Genomic DNA, 27,748 nt, shown 5'->3' with positions numbered 1-27,748 from the left:
TAAAGGCTAGTAATACCGTAGTACAGCACAAAATGAGACCCCAGCAGAACCAAATACCACAGTGCAGCACAAAGTTCTGCTGCCCTCCCTGCAGTATTCAACGGTATCACCGGTCTGAGGATGGAGATAAAGCTGAATTCAGGAGTGCACCTGTGGACACCATCTAGGTGCTTAGGTACCTGTTGCTCCTAGCATTAATCACTACTGAGGGCATCAGATTATTAGGTATTCAGCTGGCAACCATGAAAAGGGCTCGGGCAGCCCCCTGGGCATTGGCCCATCAGAAAAATTTCCTGTAGGGTCTAAGGCCAGTCCACCCTTGGTATTGTGCATGGTGCATTTTTGTTGGAGTAGTAGCTTTTTTGGATTAATAAATCTGGGTTTCCACATAGCTGACGTGGGACGACCAAGAAGAGCATGGTAACACCACAGCAGTTTAACATGAATTGCAACTACAGGTGAAGCATGTCAAGTTTATGTTGTCCTTGGTGAGTAACCAATTTTTTAGCAAAATTCTCAACTGCATTACTAATTACCACCCCCTGCCGTGGAAACCCAGCCTAAAAGTAAGCATTCGTTAACTATTTTATGTTCATTTATGCAATAAATGTAGTTAGAAGTCGAACCGTCCCTTGGTTGATATTTTTGGCAACACCCACATTAAATCAGATGGTTTCTGCAACTTTTAGTCATTTTTATTGAAATTTAAGACAAGGATATTTCACAGCTCCACCAGAATTTAACAACTTTCTATCCTGCGTGCTGCAGTGTAACAATAGCATACAAGCCACTGGGCAGAGCAATACAACATCTATGGTCTTCATAAACAGCCAGTTTGTTATCTCTCCCCCGACACTGATTTTATGGAGCAAATGTTCCCATCTTGGTACACAGAAAACATTCTCCTCAACTGACTTCTCCTTAAGGGACGCTGACCGAGAGATGCCTTCTTGGCTTAGGACAAATACATTCTGGTCACAATATGACAAAAATAGGCCACCGGAGAGATCTAAGCCTTTTTATTGCAAAATTCGGTTCTACGAGTCTTCCAAATTTCATATTGGGTTGATACGCACTAAAGGTTTTATGTGCCATTGGCTAGCCAAGTGTTTTTAAGTCAAGTCCATTAGAGGAACCAATAAGAACCACTAATATTCTGCTTTGGCCTCCAGCATCAAGGACCTACATGGGTCCTTGAGTTTCACTCGACCACAGAGACCGACATAGGACCATATCAATGGTGGCTACCTATTTAGTCCACACTCTAAGGGTATGTTCATATGTCACAGATTTGTTGATGGCCCATACATTCACAAGAGGATCTGCAGAATCTGAACCATAATCCATATCAATTCCCGAGCATTTCATCTGGCCCCTGGTACCTTTTGGTCCCTGGGAGCGTAACTCCTAATTCTCATGGGTGCTGCTTGCCGAAGTAGTCTTGGTAGATCCGTTTACTTGTGTAAAATAGCAACGCGTTTCGGGGCTGGACCAACCCTCTTCTTCAGGCATCATACAATGGGCAGGTTCAGTTCTTCCTATGAAGCTGCCCACAAACATTTTTTTCTTAAAAACAATTTTGACTTTTATATTCCCATTTGGAGAATCTTTTTACCAATACCTTTAAGCTCAACCGTTCAGCAGATGGTCGATTCGTCTATAGATGACATGGATGAAATGCATGGAGGTGAAACGTGAAGCTGCTGGGTCCCAAAACAAAATCCATAACAGATCCCACCACCTTTTGTGTTGCAGAGGAGTCTTTGACCCCTTCAGGCACCACAGACGAGTGTGACGGCTACTTCTGCACCCCCTATAGCTACAGCTGTAGCCCAGATGCAATAATTATCATTACCCGGGCTCGTTATTGGTAGTTTTATCTATAACTTTAGGATTCATACTGACATACTGTGATATCGATTTGGAGCTGAGGTTTCAACCATGTGTAAGACCGAGCAGAATCTTCTTGGCCGATAAACCTGGTATTTTATTACATTTTACGGTGTGTACAAGGCAGGTCGGCGCTGATTCTGCTGCAGAGTTTTGCAATCGAGACAGTGTGTGATGTAACCGAAGCTGCCACAAGCCCCTCGGGGACGTGTGTATATTGTGTATGTGTGTCTGACGGCTTGCACATATGATGAGCTGCAGCTGGGACCTATCTAACACGGCGTGCCCCATGAGACAGACAAGCGATGGGAATCCTAGACACAGTTGTCTCTTCATAACATCAGCACGACCAGAGACAAGAAACCTTTCTACCTTCTGTAGCCCTGAAAGATGGTACCGTTCGTGGCATGAACTGTAGGTTGTCTTCAAGCTTGCTTCATGTACGTGTGGCACCCTGTGTGGGCAGTAAAAAAAAAATATATATATATAAAGGGATTAACCCCTGAAGAGCATTTACCCCACTGGAATAAAAAAAAAATATCAATATAGCCTCCCCAATTGCCCTTCTGTGTGAAGTCAATTAAAGGCGTTTTCCGGGACATAAAAACTGATGATCCATCCTCAAGATCAATATCAATAAGACGAGTGCTCTGGTCTCTTCAGCACAGCGCCATACGTTGCATAGTGGTGGTGCTTAGTATTGCAGATCAATCCCATTTCCATCGATGGGCACAAAGGCCATGAGATTGATGGGCGAGATGTCACAGGTTGAGGAAGTGGTTACAGACTAACAGATCATCAGTTTCTAATTTCCGAAAAAAACCTTTAATCTTCTATCAAGTTGAGTAACAACCAATATATGTAGTCACCTTTACAGCTTCCCTAGGGGTTGTTACTCTGAAAATATTATAATGCTCATATGTAAACAGTGATAAATATTCCTCCCGATTCTTAAAGGGTATCACCACCAGATCTTTGAGAAGTTCTGATAGACGTTCTTCAGTACCTCCTGCATGATCTTTTTTTGTTTTACTTTTGTTTTTACATCTCTCCTCCCTCTCTCAGCTGTCATCTATTAGCAGTGATTGCCTCCCTATATATCTCCTCCCCATACTGCCTCACCTTGTGGTTTATATTACATTCTGGATTGTGTTCTCTGCTAGAAGTTGCTACAGCTGGTTTTTCAGATAAGTCTATTTCTGTATTTATTGTTTTCCTGTTGGCTTGGTTCTAGGTGACCCTGACTCCCTCCATATTAAGTGCAGGGAGCTGGTGGTCGTGTCCTCACTATTATAGGGTTTGCAGGTGTCATTCAGTCTAGGTACGTGGACATGCAACCTTCTATCACTGAGATCTTTGCATGGGCTGAGAAGACAGGGAGAGCTTCAGGGCTTTAATAGGGGTCACCCTTTTGTTCCTTAGTTTTGGATAAAGCCAGTCGGATCCTTATTTGTAACTTCTTGTTTTCTGTTACACCATCCGTGACATTATAAACCGCCAAAACCGTCTTAAGCATGAATCCGGTTTCAACCTTGATTGACCGCATGCAGGGTCTTTCACTGGAGGTAGCAGATCTCCGGAAAACTGTCTCTCAGTTTGAGGTGACCGTTTCTGCTTGCGTTCATGGAATTTGTTCTGAGCCTAAAATCTCGCTTCCGGATACGTTCTCTGGGGGTAGTGAGAATTTTGTTTCGTTTTAGAGAGGCTTGCAAACTCCATTTTCGCCTACTTCCCCATTCCTCTGGTGATGAGGAGCGGAGGGTGGGGATCATCATCTCGCTGCTCAGGGATAACGCTCAGTCCTGGGCCTTTTCGCTGCCGGTGGGGGCACGGCCCCTCCGTTCAGTGGATGAATTTTTTGTAGCCCTGGGTCAGATATATGATGATCCGGATCGTATTGCTCTGGCTGAATCTAAACTGCGTCTTTTATGCCAGGGTAAACAGTCCGCAGAGATATACTGTTCAGAATTTCGGAGATGGGCAGCTGATACTGGTTGGAATGATGCTGCACTCCGAAGTCAATTTTGCCATGGTCTTTCAGAGGGATTGAAAGATGCATTTGCCTTTCATGAGAGACCTACCTCCTTGGAGTCTGCCATGTCTCGGGCCTGTTCGTATTGACAGGCGTCTTAGAGAGAGAGGAGAGATCACTCCTTCCTGTCATACTCAGTCCAAGGACAGTGGGGTGGTCTCATTCAGTGCGCAGGAGCCTCAGTCTCTCTCAATCCTCTCTGAGCAGGAGCCCATGCAGCTGGGTTTGCTTGCCTCTGACAACAGAGGATTCAGCTCTCAGAGGAGGGTTTGTTTCTGTTGTGGAGGTATAAATCATTTGGCAAATGTTTGTCCCTCTAGGAGATTCAGGCAGTTTTTTGAGAGTAATAAAGAAACAAAAAGAAAAAAGTCCTCTAAAAACGTTCCATCTGTTACTATTGGCAAGGTTGATGCGGAAATTGAAGGTTTTCCGTTTGCTTGTAGTTCCCGTTTTGTCCTACCTGCCAGGGTGGCGCTAGAGAGCAAGAACATTTTTTGTGAGATTTTTGTAGATAGTGGAGCAGCTGTCAATCTCATTGATAATCAATTTGCTATAACACATGGTTTCCAGGTATGCACTTTGGGAAAGGATATACCTGTTTTTGCTATTGATTCCGCTCCACTTTCTCAGAAATCGTTAAAGGGCATAGTTCACAATATCCGTTTGATTGTGAGTGATACTCATGTTGAGGATGTGTCATGTTTCGTCCTAAGCGGGTTGCCTACTCCTCTAGTGTTGGGGCTACCCTGGCTCACTAAACATAACCCCACCATTGATTGGCAAGCGAGGCAAATAAATGGTTGGAGTGACTTTTGCAGAGAGAATTGCCTCACGACATCTGTTTCAGAGGTTTCTACTAAGACTGTACCATCTTTTCTCTCTGAATTTTCGGATGTGTTTTCTGAGAGTGGTGTTCAGGAGCTGCCCCCTCACAGGGAGTACGATTGCCCTATTAATCTCATCCCAGGCGCCAAGCTGCCTAAATCTCGTTTATACAATCTCTCCCAACCTGAAAGGGTCGCTATGCGTGCTTATATCTCTGAGAGCCTGAGAAAGGGACACATACGACCCTCGAAGTCACCTGTTGCCGCTGGTTTTTTTTTTTGTTAAGAAAAAAGATGGTTCTTTAAGACCATGTCTGGATTTCAGGGAGCTGAACAGTATCACAATTCGTGACCCTTATCCGCTTCCTCTGATCCCGGACCTGTTTAACCAGATTGTTGGGGCTAAAGTTTTTTCCAAGTTGGATTTAAGAGGGGCATACAACCTGGTCAGGGTCAGAGAAGGAGACGAATGGAAGACGGCCTTCAATACCCCTGAGGGCCATTTTGAGAATTTGGTTATGCCTTTTGGTTTGATGAATGCTCCAGCCGTCTTTCAGCATTTTGTGAACAGCATTTTTTATCATTTAATGGGGAAATTTGTACTAGTGTATCTAGATGACATTTAGATTTTTTCTCCTGATTTCAAAACTCATAAGGACCACCTACGTCAGGTCTTGCTCATTCTGCGGGAGAATAAATTGTACGCTAAACTGGAAAAATGTGTGTTTGCGGTTCCAGAAATTCAATTTCTGGGGTTTCTTCTCTCCGCTTCTGGTTTTCGCATGGACCCCGAGAAGGTCCGCGCTGTGCTTGAGTGGGAGCTTCCTGAGAATCAGAAGGCGCTGATGCGTTTTTTGGGTTTTGCCAATTATTACAGGAAGTTTATTTTGAATTATTCCTCTGTTGTTAAACCACTCACTGATATGACTAGAAAGGGGGTAGATTTTTCCTCCTGGTCGGTAGAGGCGCGTAAGGCCTTTTCTAGTATCAAGGAGAGTTTTGCTTCCGCTCCCATCTTGGTACAACCTGATATCTCTCTGCCCTTCATAGTTGAGGTGGACGCTTCTGAGGTGGGTGTGGGTGCGGTCTTGTCTCAGGGTCCCTCTCCTGCCAAATGGCGACCGTGTGCCTTTTTCTCGAAGAAACTCTCCTCCGCAGAGAGAAATTACGATGTGGGAGATAGGGAGTTGTTGGCCATCAAGTTAGCTTTTGAGGAATGGCGCCATTGGCTAGAGGGAGCCAGACACCCTATTACCGTGTTTACCGACCATAAGAATCTGGCCTACTTGGAGTCAGCCAAGCGTCTGAACCCGAGACAGGCCAGATGGTCTTTGTTCTTTTCAAGGTTTAATTTTGTTGTCACGTTCCGCCCTGGGGTTAAGAATGTGAAGGCGGATGCCCTGTCACGTTGTTTTCCGGGAGGGGGGAACTTTGAAGACCCGGGTCCCATTTTGGCTGAAGGGGTGGTTGTGTCTGCTCTTTATCCTGAATTGGAGGCAGAGGTTCAGGCAGCCCAGGCAGAGGCTCCTGATCTTTGTCCTCCTGGGAGGTTGTTTGTGCCTCTCGCTTTACGACACAAGGTTTTTAAGGAGCACCACGATACTGTCCTTGCTGGGCACCCGGGGGGTAGAGCCACAGTGGATCTCGTAAGTCGGTTGAGGGTTTTGTGGCAGCCTGCGAGACCTGCGCTCGTGCCAAAGTCCCTCATTCACGGCCATCGGGTCCTCTCCTTCCGTTACCCATTCCTTCCCGTCCTTGGACACATCTGTCCATGGATTTCATTACGGACCTGCCTCGTTCCTCGGGAAGACTGTGATTCTGGTGGTGGTGGACCGTTTTAGCAAAATGGCGCATTTTGTTCCTTTTCCTGGCTTGCCCAATGCTAAAACGCTGGCGCAGGCATTTATTGATCACATTGTCAAACTGCATGGTATCCCTTCAGACATAGTCTCTGATAGGGGCACGCAGTTTGTTTCCAGATTCTGGAAGGCCTTCTGTTCTCGCTTGGGGGTTCGGTTGTCATTCTCTTCTGCTTTCCACCCGCAGTCGAATGGCCAGACAGAGCGCGTCAATCAGAATCTGGAGACATATCTGCGTTGTTTTGTGGCGGAGAATCAGGAGGATTGGTGTTCTTTTCTCTCCCTTGCTGAGTTTGCTTTAAATAACCGTCGTCAGGAGTCCTCTGATAAGTCACCATTTTTTGGTGCATATGGGTTTCATCCGCAGTTTGGGACATTCTCTGGAGAGGGGGCTTCTGGTTTACCTGATGAGGAGAGATTCTCCTCGTCTTTGTCATCTATTTGGCAAAAGATTCAGGATAATCTAAAGAGCATGAGTGAGAGATATAAGCGTGTGGCGGATAAGAGACGTGTGCCTGGTCCGGACCTGAATGTTGGTGATCTGGTATGGTTGTCTACTAAGAATATCAAATTGAAGGTTCCCTCCTGGAAGTTGGGTCCTAAGTTTATTGGGCCTTACAAAATCTTGTCCGTCATCAATCCCGTTGCCTACCGTCTTGATCTTCCTCAGACTTGGAAGATCCATAATGTTTTTCACAAGTCCCTATTAAAACCTTATGTCCAACCCACTGTACCCTCCTCTTTGCCTCCTCCTCCGATTGTGGTTGATGGTAATCTTGAATTTCAGGTCTCTAGGATTGTGGACTCTCGTATTGTCCGCGGTTCTCTTCAGTACCTCGTTCATTGGGAGGGTTATGGTCCTGAGGAGAGGATGTGGGTTCCAGTGGCGGACATTAAGGCCTCTCGTCTTCTCAGGGCATGCCATAGGTCCCATCCTGAGAAGGTGGGCTCTGAGTGTCCAGAGGGAGGGGTACTGTCACCACCAGATCTTTGAGAAGTTCTGATAGACGTTCTTCAGTACCTCCTGCATGATCTTTTATTTTGCTTTCGTTTTGACATCTCTCCTCCCTCTCCCAGCTGTCATCTATTAGCAGTGATTGCCTCCCTATATATCTCCTCCCCATACTGCCTCACCTTGCGGTTTATATTACATTCTGGATTGTGTTCTCTGCTAGAAGTTGCTACAGCTGGTTTTTCAGATAAGTCTATTTCCGTATTTGTTGTTTTCCTGTTGGCTTGGTTCTAGGTGACCCTGACTCCCTCCGTATTAAGTGCAGGGAGCTGGTGGTCGTGTCCCCTCACTATTATACGGTTTGCAGGTGTCATTCAGTCTAGGTACGTGGACATGCAACCTTCTATCACTGAGATCTTTGCATGGGCTGAGAAGACAGGGAGAGCTTCAGGGCTTTAATAGGGGTCACCCTTTTGTTCCTTAGTTTTGGATCAAGCCAGTCGGATCCTTATTTGTAACTTCTTGTTTTCTGTTACACCATCCGTGACAAAGGGGTTGTCTCACTTCAGCAGATAGCATTTATCATGTAAAGAAAGTTAGTACAAGGCACTTACTGATGTATTGTGATTGTCCATATTGCCTCATTTGCTGGCTGGATTCATTTTTCCATCACATTAGACACGGCTCGTATTACAGGGGCTACGACCACCCTGCAAACCAGCAGCAGTGTTCGTGCTTGCACACTATAGGAAAAAGCACCAGCCTACGTGCACTCCCACGGTCCCAGCCATCAGAGAGACCGGCGGCTTTTCCTATAGTGTGCAAGCACGACCACCACTGCTGGATTGCAGAGTGGTCTTAACCCCCTTGATGTTTCAAAAGTCCTAGTCTCCTCAATGGAAAGGATCTAGATATGTTTGGTCACGTCTCCATTTGGGTCAGAAGTGTGACCTGTTCATTCCAGAGTTTGGAGGGTTTCTTGTTGCCAGATCTTTACCCATTTTCAGGACACCGCCTTTACCATAAGGCTATAGTTTAACAAGCCACCTGTGGCTCTTAGAGCATTTGTATGTGAGGACAAGGGGTCTTGTCTGATGAATATCCATGTATGGTCAGGTTTTGGCCACCTTATAGCAATGGGCCACCACCCAAAATGACCCCATTATCATAGTCCGTCACTAGTCTACCTTATCTTGGTGCTTTTATCTCGCTCTGGTAGATTGGGATATAGACGGAAAGTGTCATTGGGTTATTTTCAAAGATTAATTCTCTAATCCCAATATAGCTAGCAGATCAATGCACATTGTCATACCTTGTCATCAATTTACTCCGGCGAGTACAGATTTGACAGCATAACAATATGAACAGAATACTCTGTACATTATCTTTAAGAACATTACTCAGTCCCGAATTCATTCCTGCAAAGTTAATCTAATTAATTGCTCGATCAATGGGTTTCTATGAAAAATGGGTCCCATGGACTCTTCATGGATGCACTGAGCACATGAGAAAAAATTTAATTTGATGCATTCTTTATTCTCCAAGGGGTCATTTATAAGAGGTATCTTATAGAAAATAATAGTTTTTTTATAGTCCAAACAGTATAGTTGTAATGGGCAACAGCGCTGGGGAATTTGTTGAGCAGCAATATGGCTACCAGGTCAACTCAGGGAGACCAAAAGGGTAAACCCAATAGTTATGATACGTTAGATCAAGGGATCAGTTCTCAGTAAAATGTGCCATTCCAGTTGATATTTTGGGGGTTTTAATAGCCAAGTTGTATACATGGAAAGAAAAACCACCACTTCAACACTTAATTTGAAGTTGATGTGTGAAGAACCTTCATGAAGATTGTGATTGAGAGTCAAGAATCTCCAATATTTCAGAAGATTCATGAGTTGAACTGGTGTTGTCCAACAGAGCCATGAAAATTTTATGACTTGAAGTGCCCAGACACAAGTGTCCTGACTGTCTACCAGTGTCAAGTACAAGAAGCATAAACCATGTTGGAATTCAACATACCAATCCTTTCCTCTTGTAGAAAGCTGAGTGCTCGTAGATAGGGAAGTCTGGAGGACTAATGTGTATGGACAGCTTGTTCTATGTGCTACCCAACTATTTGTCTTGCCTTGAATCATCCATAATCCCCTGTGGTATTTGCAGTGATTTAGTTTGAAGACTACTTACATTTGTATAGGATTACAGAAGCCATAAAAATCAGGTCCTTCATGCACTGATAGTGACCCTAGGGCTGAATGTTGACTTGTTCTGCATGTTAGGACATGACAAGCATTGCTCTGAGATGCTATAAGCGGCAAAACAGGGCATCAGAATGGGAAATGTTCCTGACCAGCCTAAGTAGCCATGTTTGAGCATCGAACATCTCAGTAGTAATATTGTGTCTATACTAAACATCTCTTTTCTTCGAGTTTTCGTGCATATTGTGTACTCGGTGGAGGTTTTTTTCAGCAATTCATCTAAACCTTTTCAGTAAAGTACAGTGGAGATCACCAAGGCACAAAAACGTATTGCTTTGTGTCTTCACCGCTGAATCATCATGCCAGGACCCACTTTGGGGGAACATACCAGGAGACCTCCATGACAATAATCTTCTTATCAATGTTGCAGGTCTTGTAGGTCCTTCATATGGGCAAGTGCAACCTCTGCTATAATCCTGTTGGTGGTAGAAAGGGGTATATAGTATGAAAACTGAGAAGTGGGTAGTACTAAACCACCATGTAAGAAACTTGTGCCAAAGCAACATGTGAAAACCAATAAGGATACTAGGACAATGGTCATCAGTTGTCACCCAAATCTCCTTGGAGTCCTGAAAGGCAGATTGGACTGGACGAAAAAGTACTGGTATTGATCCTTCTACTTGACCCATTCGATACCATGATAAGGGACCACAACCATTGTAGATGAAGATCAATCCAATTTATTGATAACACTACACGTTTCATCCCCAAAACTGAGTTTTCATCAGATGACTGCTATCAATATACTGAATCAATCTTCATCTACAATCAATATGGTCCCTTATCCTTGCATTCGAGGGGTCAAGAAGCAGTGCCAAAACCAGTTGCCATTTTTCTGTCTTCTGCTCATTGACATTGAGGAGCAGTCCTGTGGTCAACAGAACAGCTTGAGGCTCAAGATAGAGGCTAAAAAACCTAGGTGAAAGCAGATCTATACAGTATGTAATATCACTTTATACCGACCACATAGATTGCGCCCTTCTCTCTCTTTTTTCTTTGTTTCCTTTGTGCATTGGGTTGAGCGCACTAGAAAGAACTTGAAGACAATGACAAAAGGATCTGTAATGGCGGCCATATTGGTTGTCACCCAGTCCCGAAACAGATATAATGGGGAAGCATAAAGGTTAACATCACAAGAGGGTGAGACAAGAACTAGTATATTTTGAGGAAAATTACCCTTTGTCCTCAAAATTTGCACCAGTTGGATTTTCATTGTAGAATGAGACAATGTGTAGAATCAGACTCTTGGTCCTGGACCTATATAGCAGGGATGGCCAACCTGAGGCTCTCCAGTTATTGCAAAACTACAACTCCCAGCATGCCTACATTGCCTACAACTATCAGCCTGCAGCAGAGCATTGTGGGAGTTGTACAGGGTGGGCCATTTATATGGATACACCCTAATAAAATGGGAAGGGTTGGTGATATTAACTTCCTGTTTGTGGCACATTAGTATATGTGAGGGGGAAACTTTTCAAGATGGGTGGTGACCATGGCGGCCATTTTGAAGTCGGTCATTTTGAATCCAACTTTTGTTTTTTCAATAGGAAAGGGGTCATGTGACACATCAAAATTATTGGGAATTTCACAAGAAAAACAATGGTGTGCTTGGTTTTAACGTAACTTTATTCTTTCATGAGTTATTTACAAGTTTCTGACCACTTATAAAATGTGTTCAATGTGCTGCCCATTGTGTTGGATTGTCAATGCAACCCTCTTCTCCCACTCTTCACACACTGATAGCAACACCGCAGGAGAAATGCTAGCACAGGCTTCCAGTATCCGTAGTTTCAGGTGGAAGTATCCGTATTAGTGGTCAGAAACGTGTAAATAACTAATAAAAGAATAAAGTTACGTTAAAACCAAGCAGACCATTGTTTTTCTTGTGAAATTCCCAATAAGTTTGATGTGTCACATGACCCTCCTCCTATTGAAAAAACAAAAGTTGGATTCAAAATGGCCGCCATGGTCACCACCCATCTTGAAAAGTTTCCCCCCTCACATATACTAATGTGCCACAAACAGGAAGTTAATATCACCAACCATTCCCATTTTATTAAGGTGTATCCATATAAATGGCCCACCCTGTAGTTTTACAACAGCTGGAGAGACGCAGGTTGGCCATCCCTGCTATATACCGTTTCTGGGCACTGTATAAATAAATCATAATCATATAATATTGATGGTTATTGGAATGAGCGTAGAATGTAGATGAATAATTCATGTGCACATATCCTTTGACGTATTCATTCCAATGGAGTTTTTACAAACTCTTCCATGGTACGCTGCTTTTATCAGTTTGCAAGCATCAGATAAATGTAAGGATAAATGCTGTTCTTATTCCGCAGCAATTCTTTTCAATAACGTTTTTCTCTCTCTCTCTTTTTTTTATGCAGGATACTTGCGACAGCCGGCACGGATTTTGACCTGCGGACATTGAGGGCAGTCAGAGTATTGAGGCCGCTGAAGCTAGTTTCGGGGATCCCTAGTACGTAATCTCATCCTCTTCTTACTAGTTTCTCGATCATAAAAGTGGAAAATCAGGTTGTAAATGTGACAATAAAGGGCTTCAAATATCTTATTGATGGGTAGTGTTGTAAATTGGACCCCCACAATCAGATAATGATGACCTATCCTGAGGGTCAACATCCTGAACCCCGAAAAATGCATTAAAGTAAGTCTGTCCCAGTTAAACCAATATCTGGTAGGCCTTGCTCAGCTAAATGTAATGATACCTTTCACTTAGAGCTCAGTTGCTTCATTCTGGAGAAAATGCTCTTTTAATCTATATGCAAATGAACAGTTAAGTGCACCAAGGGTGGACCCAAGTTACTCTGTGCAACCTTGATCCTCCCTATTCTTCTTGTTGACCGAGCCAGGTTTCTTTGTAGTCATCTCATATGGCCCTGTCAATCAAGGAGGACAGGGAGGGGCTTCAGAGGAAGAAGGAGGGCCATGGTGCAGAGAGTGACTTGGCCCGCCCTCGGGGCACTTAACTGCTTATTTGCATATGAATTAAAAGTGCTTTTTCTCTAGAATGAAGCAATGGATCTCCAAGTAATAAGTATCATCACATTCAGATCACCTAGCCCTACAAGATCTGGTTTATTAGTGAATTTCCTGGTGACAGACTCCCTAACAAACTATTCTATATATTGATCTTGATGAATTATGAATCTAATTATTTGAACGCTTTTACATGTATGACATGTTGGTCAACCATCTCCAGGAGCCTTAGAGGGTTCAGAGCTTGATGTTACACACAAGCTCTGGAGTCTTGGTGGCTCCAAATGGTCTCTGCCCATTATGAGGAGGCCAGTAATATAAAACACTAGTCTGAAGGCCTTATTTTCAGATTTTTCATTTGGGGTCCTGGAGCTTTGTTAGTCAACCTGGTTAGATTGTCCTTGTGGCCGACCATGCCCCTGATGTCAACCTAGAAAGAACAAATGAATATCAATGAAGTGAGGACAATAGCAGCACATTTCGTACTTTATGGCAGATTTCTTGATGACCAGTGGCCATCTCAAGCATGTCAAAAGGGGTTGACTTGATCATTAATGTCATCAAACGGTCTACGATAAGGCCAGTTTTAGTCGAAACATCATCAAATTGATCAAAACAGTGTTCTATGAGGAAAGAAAATGTACATTTTCAATATAGGAAAGAGTTCTTTACAGTAAGAGCGTTTCATTTAAGAATGTCCGACCGCAAGCTGTAGCATCTACAACATTTAAAAAGGTTGAGACATTTATAAAAAAAACTTCGAAGAAGTTCTAATATCAAACAAGAGGGTACAGTGGTGTTATATGAATCCAGTAAAAACGAATTGGACTATTGAGTTCAGGAAGAATTTATTTTCTATCTCTGAGGCAAAAGTGACTACAATAGCCTGGGAGGGGTGGGGGTCATCTTTGGCCTTTGTCGGGATCAAATAATTGGGTCTGTGAAGGGTTGAACTTGATGGACAAGTCTTCAAAAAACTACATATGTGGGTGAATCACAGTATAGTCTTCACATGGGAAGGTGGAGCTCAGTATATTGGGGTGGGGTATAATTTGAAGGGGCCAAAATAGGATTAGGGCTTCTTGTGGTTACACCACTAAACACCACCCCTCATGGATCCTTAGTTCTTTTATGGAAGTATTAATGTTGTATTAGTATAAGTAGATGTTTAACTCATACCCTATATTCCATTTTCCAGGTTTACAGGTGGTGTTAAAGTCCATCATGAAGGCCATGGTCCCTCTTCTTCAGATCGGCTTGCTGCTTTTCTTCGCAATCGTTATGTTTGCTATATAGGGCTGGAGTTTTATATGGGAAAGTTCCACAAAACTTGCTTCTCATATGAAACAGGTAAGAACGAGAGAATTACGGCACTGAGTAAGTAAGTAAGTAAAACCTCGATGAGACTGCAGGTAAAGTGATTTGACATGGTAAAATTTATACTGGGATTCCTGATCATCACCCTACAGGTTGGAGCACAGAACCATATTTTCTTTTAACGAGGAGGAGCTCAGTCTCACCCCTTTCTCAGTAGTCCCCTTACACTTGCCAAAATCAATAGGGGAAGGGAGGTGAAATTCATGAGCACATTTTAGACCTGTGTAACGTTTTCTAGATCATTGAAACCTTGGTCACATTTGCATTGAAGGTTTGTTGTCCCTATTGAAAATTCCATCAGATTTGACGGGAAGAAATAGTGCTACATGTAGCACTATTCATCCAGTCCAAATGACAGGTTGACCCAAATTTGGTCCATCGGGTAGAAAAGGGTGGTCCAAAGGGTTTTCTTGGACTTAGATATTGATGATCTATCCTCAGGATAGATCATCAGTATCAGATCTGTGGAGTCCAACTCCAAGCACCTTCACAAAATCACTTGGTTAACTGCTGGTGCTGGAAACTATACAATGGACTGGGCTTTCATGTTCTGGCTCCATCCACATTATATTTTCAGGCTGATGCCTTCCGGAAGTTGCTGATCGATGGGAGTGTTGAGTGCCTGCACCCCCAGCAGTCAGTTAAGGATAGGTCATCGATATCTAAGTCCTGGAATACCCCTTTAATGTGGCGACATGCCTTCAAAACCTGTATTCGGGTGACAGCTATTCCTCCCGAGTCCCGACCTTCCCGTACACATGCATGCTCCGTTCTACACGCTTATAACATGTTTTCTGAATGGAGGGAGGGTAGCTGAAACGCTGAAGGACACCTCTGGTGGTGGCTTAACTCTCTAAAATTCAAGTTGCCCGATCCCCACAATATCTGCTGAACATATGTCAACCAAATATCCAATAAACATTAAATGGTCAGCTGGTCACAAAGAACCTGAGTAGGGTTGGTTGACCTTACACTAATGTATATGGCCACCTTTATCAATTTGTCTGGGAAATATTTGAGTGCTTTCGTTGACAGAAATGGACACCATTGACATCTAATCAATGAATTATGTGACTCCTGAAGGGGAAAAAAGGGGTAACTTGGAAGCACCTTGTTTGATGGGAGCATGTATAAGACAAGGTTGTCGAATTTGACAAGCCCGAAAAGCACATTTTAGCATATCCTCCTCATCCCTTGCAAATGCCAGAAATTGCCAGCTTAGGGTTGCATAACGTATCTTAAATTTTCGGATATTCTTATCAAAGAGATTGAATTTGCCATAAGAGCCCTGTTGTAGCTGTTTGCAGCTACATTAATTGCTCTTTTGTCTAACTTTTCTAGCTTTGAGACTGTAGAATGACCTCCAGGAAATGAGAGATCTGTCGGCGTGTATCTCTGAGAAGTTCCTCTATCCCTATCTAGAGAAGGTTTTTGGAGATCAAGGAAGCTTTGAGACCGATGTCAAGCAGTGTTAATAACTTTCTACTGTATCACATATGCAGACTCTCTGGGTTTTACCTCTGGAAATTAGAATAATTTGAGATAATCCAAAGACGTGTTTTCCCTCTGATTCTCCTTATGTGGCGGGGCAGACAGTGTGCCTGGCCTTAAACGGATTAACAGAAAGATAGACGGTCCAAGCTGCTCCACTTTCTCCCCAACAGAAACAATCAGCAAAAGTATGGCCATTTCTGTAATATATCCAAGGAGACATATTTCCTCTCATTGTCATAAATGTGGTACTGTTATAAGGCTTCGAGCAGGTCCTCTAACATGTCTACAAGTGGTGAAATGCCATACCCCAGCAAGCCATGATCTAGAGAACCCCAAAAACCAGTATGACATTCAGAGACCTCAATTATTGGTTTGACATTGTGCAATAGAGCATATCTACCTACAATACATTTGTAAGTTGATGAGAAATGACCACTGGGAATGTGTCATTCTTGGACATCAGGTGAGGAGGTAAAGGAGTGGACACTATGCCACTGCAAATGATTGACCATTGGATGCCAGGAAGTGAAAGCTTGCCAACAAGGCCACCACAGAGTGGATGCTATTTCAATAGACTGCCATGGAGTGGCTGCTATTTTTCTAGGCCACCAGGGAGTGGATTCTATTCCAACAGGAAACCAGGGAGTGGCTGCTTTTCCATTAGACCACCAGGGATTGTTTGCTATTCCACTAGGCCACCAGGGAGCCTCTGCTATTCGACTAGAATTCATGCTATTCCACTATGCACCAAGATATGGCTGCTATTCCACTAGGCCACTAAATTATGGATACTGTTCTACTAGGACCCCAGGGAGTAGGTCCTATTCCACTAGGGTCACCAGGGAGTGGCTGCTATTCTACTAAGCCACCAAGGAGTGCTGCTATACTACTAAGCACAAAGAGATACTGTAGCTGCTATTCCACTAGGCCACTAAAAATGAATACTATTCTACTAAGACCACAGGGAGTAGCTCCTATTCCCCTAGGCCACCAGGGAGTGGCTGCTATTCCACTAGGCCACCAAGTAGTGCTGCTATACTACTAAGCACTGAGACAGTGGCTGCAATTTCACTAGGCCCCTAAGGAATGGTTACTGTTCCACTAAGACCCCAGGGAGCAGCTCCTATTCCACTAGGCCACCAGGGAGTGGCTGCTATTCCACTAGGTCATCAGGGGGTGGTTGCTGTTACACTGGGTACCCAGGTTTGATATTCCACTTGACAACTAGGGAGTGGATGCGTTTCTACAGCTGCTATTTCAAAGGCCCTTTTGAGTGGCTTATATTTGACAAGACCGCTGAGGAGTGGATGCTGTTGCACTAGGACCCCAGGGAGTGGCTGCTATTCCACTAGGCCAATAAGGAGTGGATGCTGTTCCACTAGGCCCCCAGAGAGAGCTTATACTCGACGAGACTGCTAAGAAGTAGATGTTGTTCCACCAGGCACGTAGACATTGGCTGCTATTCTGCTACGCCAATAAGGAGTGGATTCTATTTCACTAGGTACCCAGGGAGTGGCTGTAATATCACTAGGTCACTAAGTAGTGGATGTGATTCCACTAGGATGGCAGTGGATGGTAGCTAGGCCCTCAAGAAGCAGCTGATATCCCACTAGACCACTCAGGAGTGGATCCTATTCCATTAGCTCACAAAGAGTGGACAATCAGGTCGCTGTTACAATGAATGGTCTTGGAGCCCTATATGAGGCATGTCCGGACTATGATCTGGGTGCATATTACTTTTGGTGCAGATATGCCTCACTGTTCTTGCAAAGTCTTTTGGGTTGGTCACCAAGGCTCATACAGTGTACTTTCTTAATAGTTAGATTATAGATGGTGATTGAACTATCTTACCAAGTTAACTCTCTTTCTTCTGTAAACAGGTGAACCTACGGGCGATTTCCCATGTGGAGAAGAACCACCAGCTCGGACTTGTGATAATGAAACAGCAGAGTGCCGGTTATACTGGAAAGGACCTAACTTTGGAATCACTAATTTTGATAATATCCTGTTTGCGGTCCTTACGGTTTTCCAGTGCATTACCATGGAAGGATGGACGGACATTCTCTATAACGTAAGTGGCAAAGAGATTGCAACAAGCTATTCATTTGTTGGTTGTTATCCAGAGGTTTTTTGGCAAATTTGAAACAGAACCCCTCTTTTTATTAATGTATTCTCCACAAATATTAGGTTTCTGACAGTGGAGGTTATACCGGTAATTCTCGAGGCATACGGGATATCTAGGACATTCTGTCCTGTGTAGGATAATATTGCTTGTTCAGTGGCTCAAGGAGCTGACGCTGAGATTGGAATAGAAATGTGCCAATTAGCTGTAAAGTGGAAGCACCCGATGTTGTAGCGAGAGCGGAAAAAACAGAAATCCCTCTTTCTTATTGTCGCAATTACTGCAAGTTTTACTTAACAAATGGATGTATGTCAAGCTCTCCATACCAGACTTTCTTCTTAAGTTATAATCTCCTCCACAGCCTATGCTCCACAGCATCTTCTGTCAGCATAGTGACTGACAGTGGATTCATGTAAAACCCAACAAACCACATATTCACAGATATATTTTGTATTGTAGCCTACCGTATCTTCAAGGATTTCTCAATATAGTGATCATGGAGCCCATTATCAAGACTAGATAGGGCGAGATATAGGACATTCTCAAGAAAGCCACACAGCCTCCATATGCAGTGTTTACATGGGGTCCACACAGATCCTCACGCATGGACCCTGTATACCCATATAGACCCTGATTGCCTATAGGTAATGATTTTAGGGGCTAGCACACATGAAAGAATGCAATGGAGCATGCCAAAATGTTTCTCATGGATTTATAATGCAATATAGGATGGTTGAGCCCACGAAAAATGAAAATTTGGTGCTTTAGATACGACCGTTCAGAAATGGCGTACATGCGTCCCAGAAAAAAAGACACATAAACAGGAGAAAACTGATCCAAAAATATTCTGAAATTAAAACCCTAAAATGTGATGCTTGTTGTATAAGTTGGCTATGTTCACATTAAAGGGGCTATCCAACGAAAAATATTCTACAGTTTTCAAACCAATACTTGCATCTGAATACTTTTGTAATTACATGTAATAAAAAATTTGGCATAGCCACTGAGTTATTCAACAAAATGTATCTGTAGGGCGCCACCAGTGTTTTTTTTTTCTTTATTTCTTTGACCTGCTCACTGAGAAGGCCGCACATGCTTAGTTTCATCTTTCAACTGCCTCCTGAGCTGTGATAGGGAGAGCTGAGACACGCCTCCTGAGCTTTGATAGGGAGAGCTGAGACACGCCTCCTGAGCTTTGATAGGGAGAGCTGAGACACACCCTGAGCTGTGATAGGGAGAGCTGAGACACGCCCCCTTAGCTGTGATAGGGAGAGCTGAGACACGCCCCCTTAGCTGTCATGGGGAGAGCAGAGACACGCCCCCTTAGCTGCAGCAGAAAAGACACTCCCCTTGAGCTGTCGGCTTGATATAAACCTAGCAGAGCAATGAATGTGGAGATCTCTGGATCCATGTGAGGTACAGGGCTGGTTCTAGCTTTGTTAGAAATAGATTGCCATGTACTATATGATGTCTGATTTTCATTTTTTACATTAGTCATAGGATAACTCCTTTAACATCATGGCTTCCACCCCTTTTAAATAGAAGCCGGCCTGGTAATTAGCAGAGCTAGGGACCTTACTCTTTTCCCAGACAGTGTAGTAGGTGTCAGATGCTCCTAGAATAATTAATAGTGAGAACATCAGATCACTATGTACCTGACCGGTGGCCGAGAAGGGTTTGGGCATCCCCGGCCCACTGGGAAATTTCCCTGTAGGGTTTATGGCCAGTATGCCCCTGCTGGGGCCCGAGAGATCAGAGGTCTTGACACTACAGCACATTCCAGTTGTGGACTGTGTAACAGAGCCTTATTAGCACTACAGCTACTGCCCAAAGGGGTTTAGGTGAGGTCATGTGTTGGAACAACCAGTGTGCATGGGGAACAGTTGTTTTGGGCGTACCAGTAATGGACCTACATTACAATTAAAGACGAGCGAACTTATGAAAAATTATATTTGGCTGCGTCACCAGATTTCACAAAGAAACTCAATTTGTGCCTAATTACTTCTTTACTACTTATTTCTTTGTATGTAGCGGGCACAATGCCGCCAGCATCTCTGATCGTGTCATCTGAGGCTACCATTTAGCCATTTAGGCCTTTCAGGGTTAATCAGGGTTAAAGGGAACCTGTCACCGGGATTTTGGGTATAAAGCTGAGGACATGGTTTGCTAGATGCCCGCTAGCACATCTGCATACCGAGTCCCCATACCTTTGTGTGCTTTTATAGTGTAAAAAAAACGGATTTGATACATATGCAAATTAATCTGAGATGAGTCCTGTCCCTGACTCATCTCACGTACAGGACTCATCTCAGGTTAATTTGCATATGTATCAAATAGTTTTTTTTACACAATAAAAGCACACAGAGCTATGGGGACTGGGTATTGAGGATGTGCTAGCGGCCATCTAGCAACCCATGTCCTCAGCTCTATACACAAAATCCCGGTGACAGGTTCCCTTTAATCAGGGTAAAAAAATAAATAAAAATAAATCACTTTATCTATTTGCTCACGTTGAGGACATCGCGGCCATCTTGATTGAAAACACCACGCAAAATCTTTCGCAGTGACATGATGACATCACACACGCTGGCCCGGCATCACTGATGACATTACTGCACCCAGCCCGTGCGAGATTTTCAATCAAGATGGCCGCAACAACCTTTTCGCTGGCAAATGAGTATGAGTTTTTTTTTGTTTTTACCGCCACTTTAGGGAAATCTGATTTGTTATCACGAAGCATGAGAAATTCGACTTCACGACCAATCAAATTTTTCCTAAAATTTTTATCGAAGTCAATTCGTTTGGCTTTGATTCGCTCAACACTTATTACAATGGACATTTTGATTTGCTCCGGTCTCCGGTCTGCCTTGTGTCTTGGTTTGAATTGTCTCGTCGGCATTTCCCATCTCCTCCAGTCTCAGTTTTTTTCCCCGTCAATTTCCAGGCAGGAACGTGATAAATGATTTTTGTTTTTAATGACTAGTCCTTCCTTCGGATGCAGAGTAAGAAACCGAGATTTGCCTGAGTCAGATCTTTGGCTTCTGTCTCGCTGTACACTCCCAGTCCATCTGGTAGACTGGGTGATCAATGCGTCCATGTCTCGAGAGCATTACTGTCTTCTACTTCCGAATGCCGTCACTGATCATTTGTTATCCCATTGATTCTTATTTAATACATCAAAAGCGGCGGCGAAATGAAAAGACAAGAAACCCGAAGAAAATATATGACTTTCATCACAAAGACTGACCAGACGGATTGACTGTGCTATGCTTCTCTCCTTTGTATGGGGTGGGGGTAGAAGGGGGGGGGTGATATAATTGAACCTCCTGGGTGCAGTCGTGGCATCGTGACCCGTAGAACCAGCACTTAGCACGAGTCTCTTAGTGTGACGGTGCATGTAACCTTATCTAGCAGTTTATTTACTAATGCTGTATCTGATTTACAAATGCAAGCTCGCTGTGTGAAGGGGCCTCGTGCGTAGGCGAATCCTCTGGAAATTGCAGTCTCTGGAACTGTCTGGTTTAAAAATGGACGAGTATGGATTCCTTTTTTTCTCTTCTTCCCTGTAAAGTTCTAAGAAAAACGCTGATGTCTGTGCCCCTGAAAAAAATATATACAAATTTTCAGCATAGATACAAAACTGTTCAGAAATGACATACATAAGAGAAGAAGACCCAAAAACAGGAGAAAATTATTCCAAAATAATCTGTGTGTTTGTTCTGTCCACATTAACATTGTGGTTTCAATCCCTTACATGTAAAAGTGTTACTTATAGATATTGTCGACAATACAATTTGCTTGCTTTCACTGTTCTAGTATACATATATGCAAGAAATGTTTCTTTATCAATGATGAAAATACCAATAAAAATTACTTTGACTAAGAAATAGAAGCTGACTTGGCAATCAGCAGAGTAAAGGACCTCCCCCCCCAACTCCATGGCCATCATGGCTCCTGTTCCTGAAGAGGTTGTATCACAGAGGCAACCACAATTACCAGGACCAGCTTAGTGAAGGACCCCCACTATGAGGACCAGCCAAGTGAAGGACCCCCATCTATGAGGACCAGCCAAGTGAAGGACCCCCATCTATGAAGACCAGCCAAGTGAAGGACCCCATCTACGAGGACCAGCTTAGTGAAGGACCCCATCTATGAGGACCAGCCAAGTGAAGAACCCCCATCTATGAAGACCAGCCAAGTGAAGGACCCCATCTATGAGAACCAGCTTAGTGAAGGACCCCATCTATGAGGACCAGCTTAGTGAAGGACCCTCATCTATGAGGACCAGCTTAATGAAGGACCCCCATGTATGAGGACCAACTGAGTGAAGGACCCCCATCTATGAGGACCAGCTTAGTGAAGCACCCCCATCTATGAATGTTCTTCATTCTGAAAACTAGGTTTTGGTTTGGTCTATGGACAGGCATGGAGCCCAAGAAAGGGCCAGAACTACTTGCCTGTCTGGCACAAGCACAAACATCTGAGCCCACCCAAATCTGCGCATGTGCGAGGGAGACAAGTAGTTCTAGCCCCATCCACAGCACCCACCAAATACTGGGTTGCAGAAATGATGTCCCCTAAGCCAGACCAAAATGTAGACGAGATAGACTTTAGTGCCCCTTTAAATCTATGACCATCTTGCAGTCTGTCATCTCCTCTCTGTCCATCTCGTCACTTCTCAGCCTATCTCCTGAACCCTCTATATCTGTCTGCTTAGTCTATCTTTGTCTGTCGCCATTGTGTCTATCTACGTAACATACTCCTGTCATGCTGCACCTATCTTCTATATTTTATTGTCGCAGTATATGACTATTTTGAGCGAGTAAATCACTTGTCAGCAGGACGGTATTCTATATACAAGCCTGATCGTGTGCAGTGTACTGCGTGTGCAGGATGCTTTCTGTCTGTGGCTCAGTGATTGAGTGGGACTTATCAGAACCTGCTGTTCTACCATTGACTACACTATCTCGCTATAGTGGTACTATTTAGGCCGTTCAGTTTGACATTATATGGGTGCTATATAGCAGTATGGAAAACCACAGGTAACCCATTGTGATACAATGGTTGGTTTTGCTAAATGACAAACAGCTCTGCTCCATCTGTGCCTCTGCAACACACATGTGGAAGCCTAGAGATGTTACCTCGTCTGCACATATATGATCCAGTTTTATATCCTCGTGCTCTCCTATGATTAATGTGCTGTCTTCAGCTTGCAAGCACAATGTCGGGGAAGCGAAGACAACAAAGATGTCTCACAGTGGGGTACAAGTAACACAAGCAGCATTGTGATAGCTCCAGATAACATTGGTTGTCTGCATCAGTGTTGATGACAAAAGAGAATTCCCCTAGTTGTGTGTTCTTCATTATTTACAGCACAGAGTGGCTATATACATTTATATCATCATCTGACTACTGAAACTGCCTTCACCAAAGCTGCCTGAAACCCCAACATTACTCTCTGCTCTTCCTTTTAGACCCGTCCTCTACCTTGTACATTGCTCTTTCCTCTTCCTCTGCCTTGTACATTACTCTCTGCTCTTCCTCTGCCTTGTACATTACTCTCTGCTCTCCCTTTTAGACCCGTCCTCTACTTTGTACATTACTCTTTGCTCTTCCTCTGCCTTGTACATTACTCTCTGCTCTTCCTCTGCCTTGTACATTACTCTCTGCTCTTCCTCTGCCTTGTACATTACTCTCTACTCTTCCTTTTAGACCCGTCCTCTACCTTGTACATTACTCTCTGCTCTTCCTTTGCCTTGTACATTACTCTCTGCTCTTCCTTTGCCTTGTACATTACTCTTTGCTCTTCCTCTGCCTTGTACATTACTCTCTGCTCTTCCTTTGCCTTGTACATTACTCTTTGCTCTTCCTCTGACTTGTACATTACTCACCTCTCTTCCTCTGCCTTGTACATTAGTCTGTGTTCTTCCTCTGCCTTGTACATTACTCTAATTTTTTCCTCTGCCTTGTGCATTACTCTGTGTTCTTCCTCTGCCTTGTATATTACTCTCTTTCCTTCCTCTGCCTTGTACCTTACAATGTGTTCTTCCTCTGCCTTGTACGTTACTCTCTTCTCTTCCTCTGCCTTGTGCATTACTCTGTGTTCTTCTTCTGCCTTGTATATTACTCTCTTTTCTTCCTCTGCCTTGTACCTTACAATGTGTTCTTCCTCTGCCTTGTACATTACTCTCTCCTCTTCCTCTGCCTTGTACTCGGTACTCCTCCTTCTAGCACTGTATTCTATCTTCTGCATTTCTCTGTACCCTTTCTAGATCTGTCCACTGCCTATGTGACATAAAAATTGAAAAAGCCAGATGCGGCACAAAAAAACATGTAAGTTAATGGTGTCAGATCCATTTTTTAGGACACAAAAAATCGGATCTGGCACCCATTGACTTACAACCTGATCCAAACTGAACAGATGTAGCCGGTTGTATTATTTGAATGGAAGTGTTTTGCTGTGGTTTTGAGGTCCCATGGCGGATCTCAAAACCGGACAGCAAAAACGCAGATGTGAAAGTAGCCTTACTCTGTGCACCCCCTTCTAGTCCTGTACTCTATTCTATATATTTCTTAGTGCTCCTCTATCTAGACCTGTCCTCTGCCTTCTACATTACTCTTTACTCCTCCTTCTAGACCTGTCCTCTGACTTCTACATTACTCTGTACTCCTCCTTCTAGACCTGTCCTCTGCCTTCTACATTACTCTGTACTCCTCCTTCTAGACCTGGCCTAAATTCTACATTACCCTCTGCTCCTCCTTTTAGGCCTGTTCTCTGCCTTCTAAATTACTCTGTGCTCCTCCTTCTAGATCTGTCCTCAGCCTTCTACATTACTCTGAGCTCCTCCTTCTAGACCTGTCCTCAGCCTTCTACATTACTCTGAGCTCCTCCTCGTAGACCTGTTTTCAGCCTTCTACATTACTCTCAGTTTCTCCTTCTAGACTTGTCCTCAGCCTTCTACATTACTCTGTGCTCCTCCTTCTAGACCTGTCCTCAGCCTTCTACATTACTCTGTGCTCCTCCTTCTAGACCTGTTGTCTGTCTTCTACATTACTATGTATTCCTCCTTCTAGACCTGTCCTGAGCCTTCTACATTACTCTGTGCTCCTCCTTCTAGACCTTTCCTCTGCCTTCTACATTACTCTGTGCTCCTCCATCTAGACCTGTTGTCTGTCTTCTACATTACTATGTATTCCTCCTTCTAGACCTGTCCTCAGCCTTCTACATTACTACGAGCTCCTCCTTGTAGACCTGTCCTCAGCCTTCTACATTACTCTGAGCTCCTCTTTCTAGACTTGTCCTCAGCCTTCTATATTACTCTGTGCTTCTCCTTCTAGACCTGTCCTCTGCCTTCTACATTACTCTGTGCTCCTCCTTCTAGACCTGTCCTCAGCCTTGTACATTACTCTGTGCTCCTCCTCCTAGACTTGTCCTCAGCCTTGTACATTACTACGAGCTCCTCCTTCTAGACCTGTTCTCTTTTTTCTAAATTATTCTGTACTTTTCCTTCTAGGCCTGTTCTCTGCCTTCTACATTACTCTGTGCTCCTCCTTCTAGACCTTTCCTCAGCCTTCTACATTACTCTGTGCTCCTCCTTCTAGATCTGTCCTCAGCCTTGTACATTACTCTGAGCTCTTACTTCTAGACCTGTCCTCAGCCTTCTACATTACTCTGAGCTCCTCCTTGTAAACCTGTCCTCAGCCTTCTACATTACTCTGTGCTCCTCCTTCTAGACTTGTCCTCAGCCTTCTACATTACTCTGTGCTCCTCCTTCTAGACCTGTCCTCAGCCTTCTACATTACTCTGAGCTCCTCCTTCTAGACCTTTCCTCTGCCTTCTACATTACTCTGTGCTCCTCCATCTAGACCTGTTGTCTGTCTTCTACATTACTATGTATTCCTCCTTCTAGACCTGTCCTCAGCCTTCTACATTACTCTGTGCTCTTCCTTCTAGACCTTTCCTCTGCCTTCTACATTACTCTGTGCTCCTCCATCTAGACCTGTTGTCTGTCTTCTACATTACTATGTATTCCTCCTTCTAGACCTGTCCTCAGCCTTCTACATTACTCTGAGCTCCTCTTTCTAGACTTGCCCTCAGCCTTCTATATTACTCTGTGCTTCTCCTTCTAGACCTGTCCTCTGCCTTCTACATTACTCTGTGCTCCTCCTTCTAGACCTGTCCTCAGCCTTGTACATTACTACGAGCTCCTCCTTCTAGACCTGTTCTCTTTTTTCTAAATTATTCTGTACTTCTCCTTCTAGGCCTGTTCTCTGCCTTCTACATTACTCTGTGCTCCTCCTTCTAGACCTGTCCTCAGCCTTCTACATTACTCTGTGCTCCTCCTTCTATACCTGTCCTCTGCCTTCTACATTACTCTGTGCTCCTCCATCTAGACCTGTTGTCTGTCTTCTACATTACTATGAATTCCTCCTTCTAGACCTGTCCTCAGCCTTCTACATTACTCTGAGCTCCTCCTTGTAGACCTGTCCTCAGCCTTCTACATTACTCTGAGCTCCTCTTTCTAGACTTGTCCTCAGCCTTCTATATTACTCTGTGCTTCTCCTTCTAGACCTGTCCTCTGCCTTCTACATTACTCTGTGCTCCTCCTTCTAGACTTGTCCTCAGCCTTGTACATTACTACGAGCTCCTCCTTCTATACCTGTTCTCTTTTTTCTAAATTATTCTGTACTTTTCCTTCTAGGCCTGTTCTCTGCCTTCTACATTACTCTGTGCTCCTCCTTCTAGATCTGTCCTCAGCCTTGTACATTACTCTGAGCTCTTCCTTCTAGACCTGTCCTCAGCCTTCTACATTACTCTGAGCTCCTCCTTGTAAACCTGTCCTCAGCCTTCTATATAACTCTGAGCTCCTCCTTCTAGACTTGTCCTCAGCCTTCTACATTACTCTGAGGTCCTCCTTCTAGACTTGTCCTCAGCCTTCTACATTACTCTGTGCTCCTCCTTTTAGACCTGTCCTCAGCCTTCTACATTACTCTGTGCTCCTCCTTTTAGACCTGTCCTCAGCCTTCTACATTACTCTGTGCTCCTCCTGCTAGACCTGTCCTCAGCCTTCTACATTACTCTGTGCTCCTCCTTGTAGACCTGTCCTCAGCCTTCTACATTACTCTGTGCTCCTCCTTCTAGACCTGTCCTCAGCCTTCTACATTGCTCTGTGCTGCTCCTTCTAGACCTGTTGTCTGTCTTCTACATTACTCTGTACTTCTCTTAATATGGGCGGCATGTCGGGTCAGTGGTTAGCACTTGCAGTGCTGAGGTCCTAGGTTCAAATCCCACCAAGGACAACATCTGCCTGAAGTTTGTACGTCCTCCCTGTTTTTGCGTGTTTTTCCTCTGGGTTCTCCGGTTTCCTCTCACACTCCAAAGACATAGTGATAGAATTAGATTGTGAGCCCTATTGGGTGCGATGTGATGATAATGTCTGTAAAGCACTGCATAATATGGCAGCGCTATATAAGCCAGTATAATAAAAAATATACCTGTCCTATTTCTTCTGAATTACTCTGTCCTTCTTCAACACCTCGACTACTCCCACCTGTTACAAATTCTCCTATCCCTTGGCATCACCCACCACCTTTTCGTCCTGTCTTCTCTGTCGGTGCCTTTCAAGGCTCTGTCCTGGGACCCCCATTCTTCTCCATCCATACTCCCAGTATATTTAGCAGTAGTATCTATCAATCTGTCTACGTAGTATTTTCCGTCAGTGGTGCCATCTTCATATGTCCCCAAACTACTGATAGTTTTGAACTTCAGATAATTCGGTAGCTAATCAGCTTTCAAATCAGTGACGTTGCAAAAAAAATAATAATATGTGAATCCGTCTTTATATTTACGCTAGATATCCATAAAATGCTCACTATTGTGCACTGTCACCAGTTGGAGGATTCATCAGTGCAGTTGATTCAGTTGCAGTCAATG

At 43.9% G+C, this 27,748-nt stretch overlaps 1 protein-coding gene across 1 annotated transcript in view; it reads left to right on the top strand.

Annotated features, from left to right (window-relative positions):
- CACNA1B (calcium voltage-gated channel subunit alpha1 B) overlaps nt 1–27,748 on the top strand; it is a 286,673-nt gene that overhangs the window by 112,431 nt on the left and 146,494 nt on the right. Inside the window, 4 exon segments of the mRNA XM_044305824.1 lie at nt 12,212–12,303; nt 14,020–14,109; nt 14,112–14,171; nt 17,573–17,763. Coding sequence (XP_044161759.1) covers nt 12,212–12,303; nt 14,020–14,109; nt 14,112–14,171; nt 17,573–17,763 — 433 coding nt within the window.

The sequence above is a fragment of the Bufo gargarizans genome, chromosome 9 (assembly GCF_014858855.1).
Source record: "Bufo gargarizans isolate SCDJY-AF-19 chromosome 9, ASM1485885v1, whole genome shotgun sequence".
NCBI lineage: Eukaryota > Metazoa > Chordata > Amphibia > Anura > Bufonidae > Bufo > Bufo gargarizans.
The sequence above is the reverse complement of the archived record's forward strand: the minus strand, read 5'-3'. Positions and strand labels throughout refer to the sequence as shown.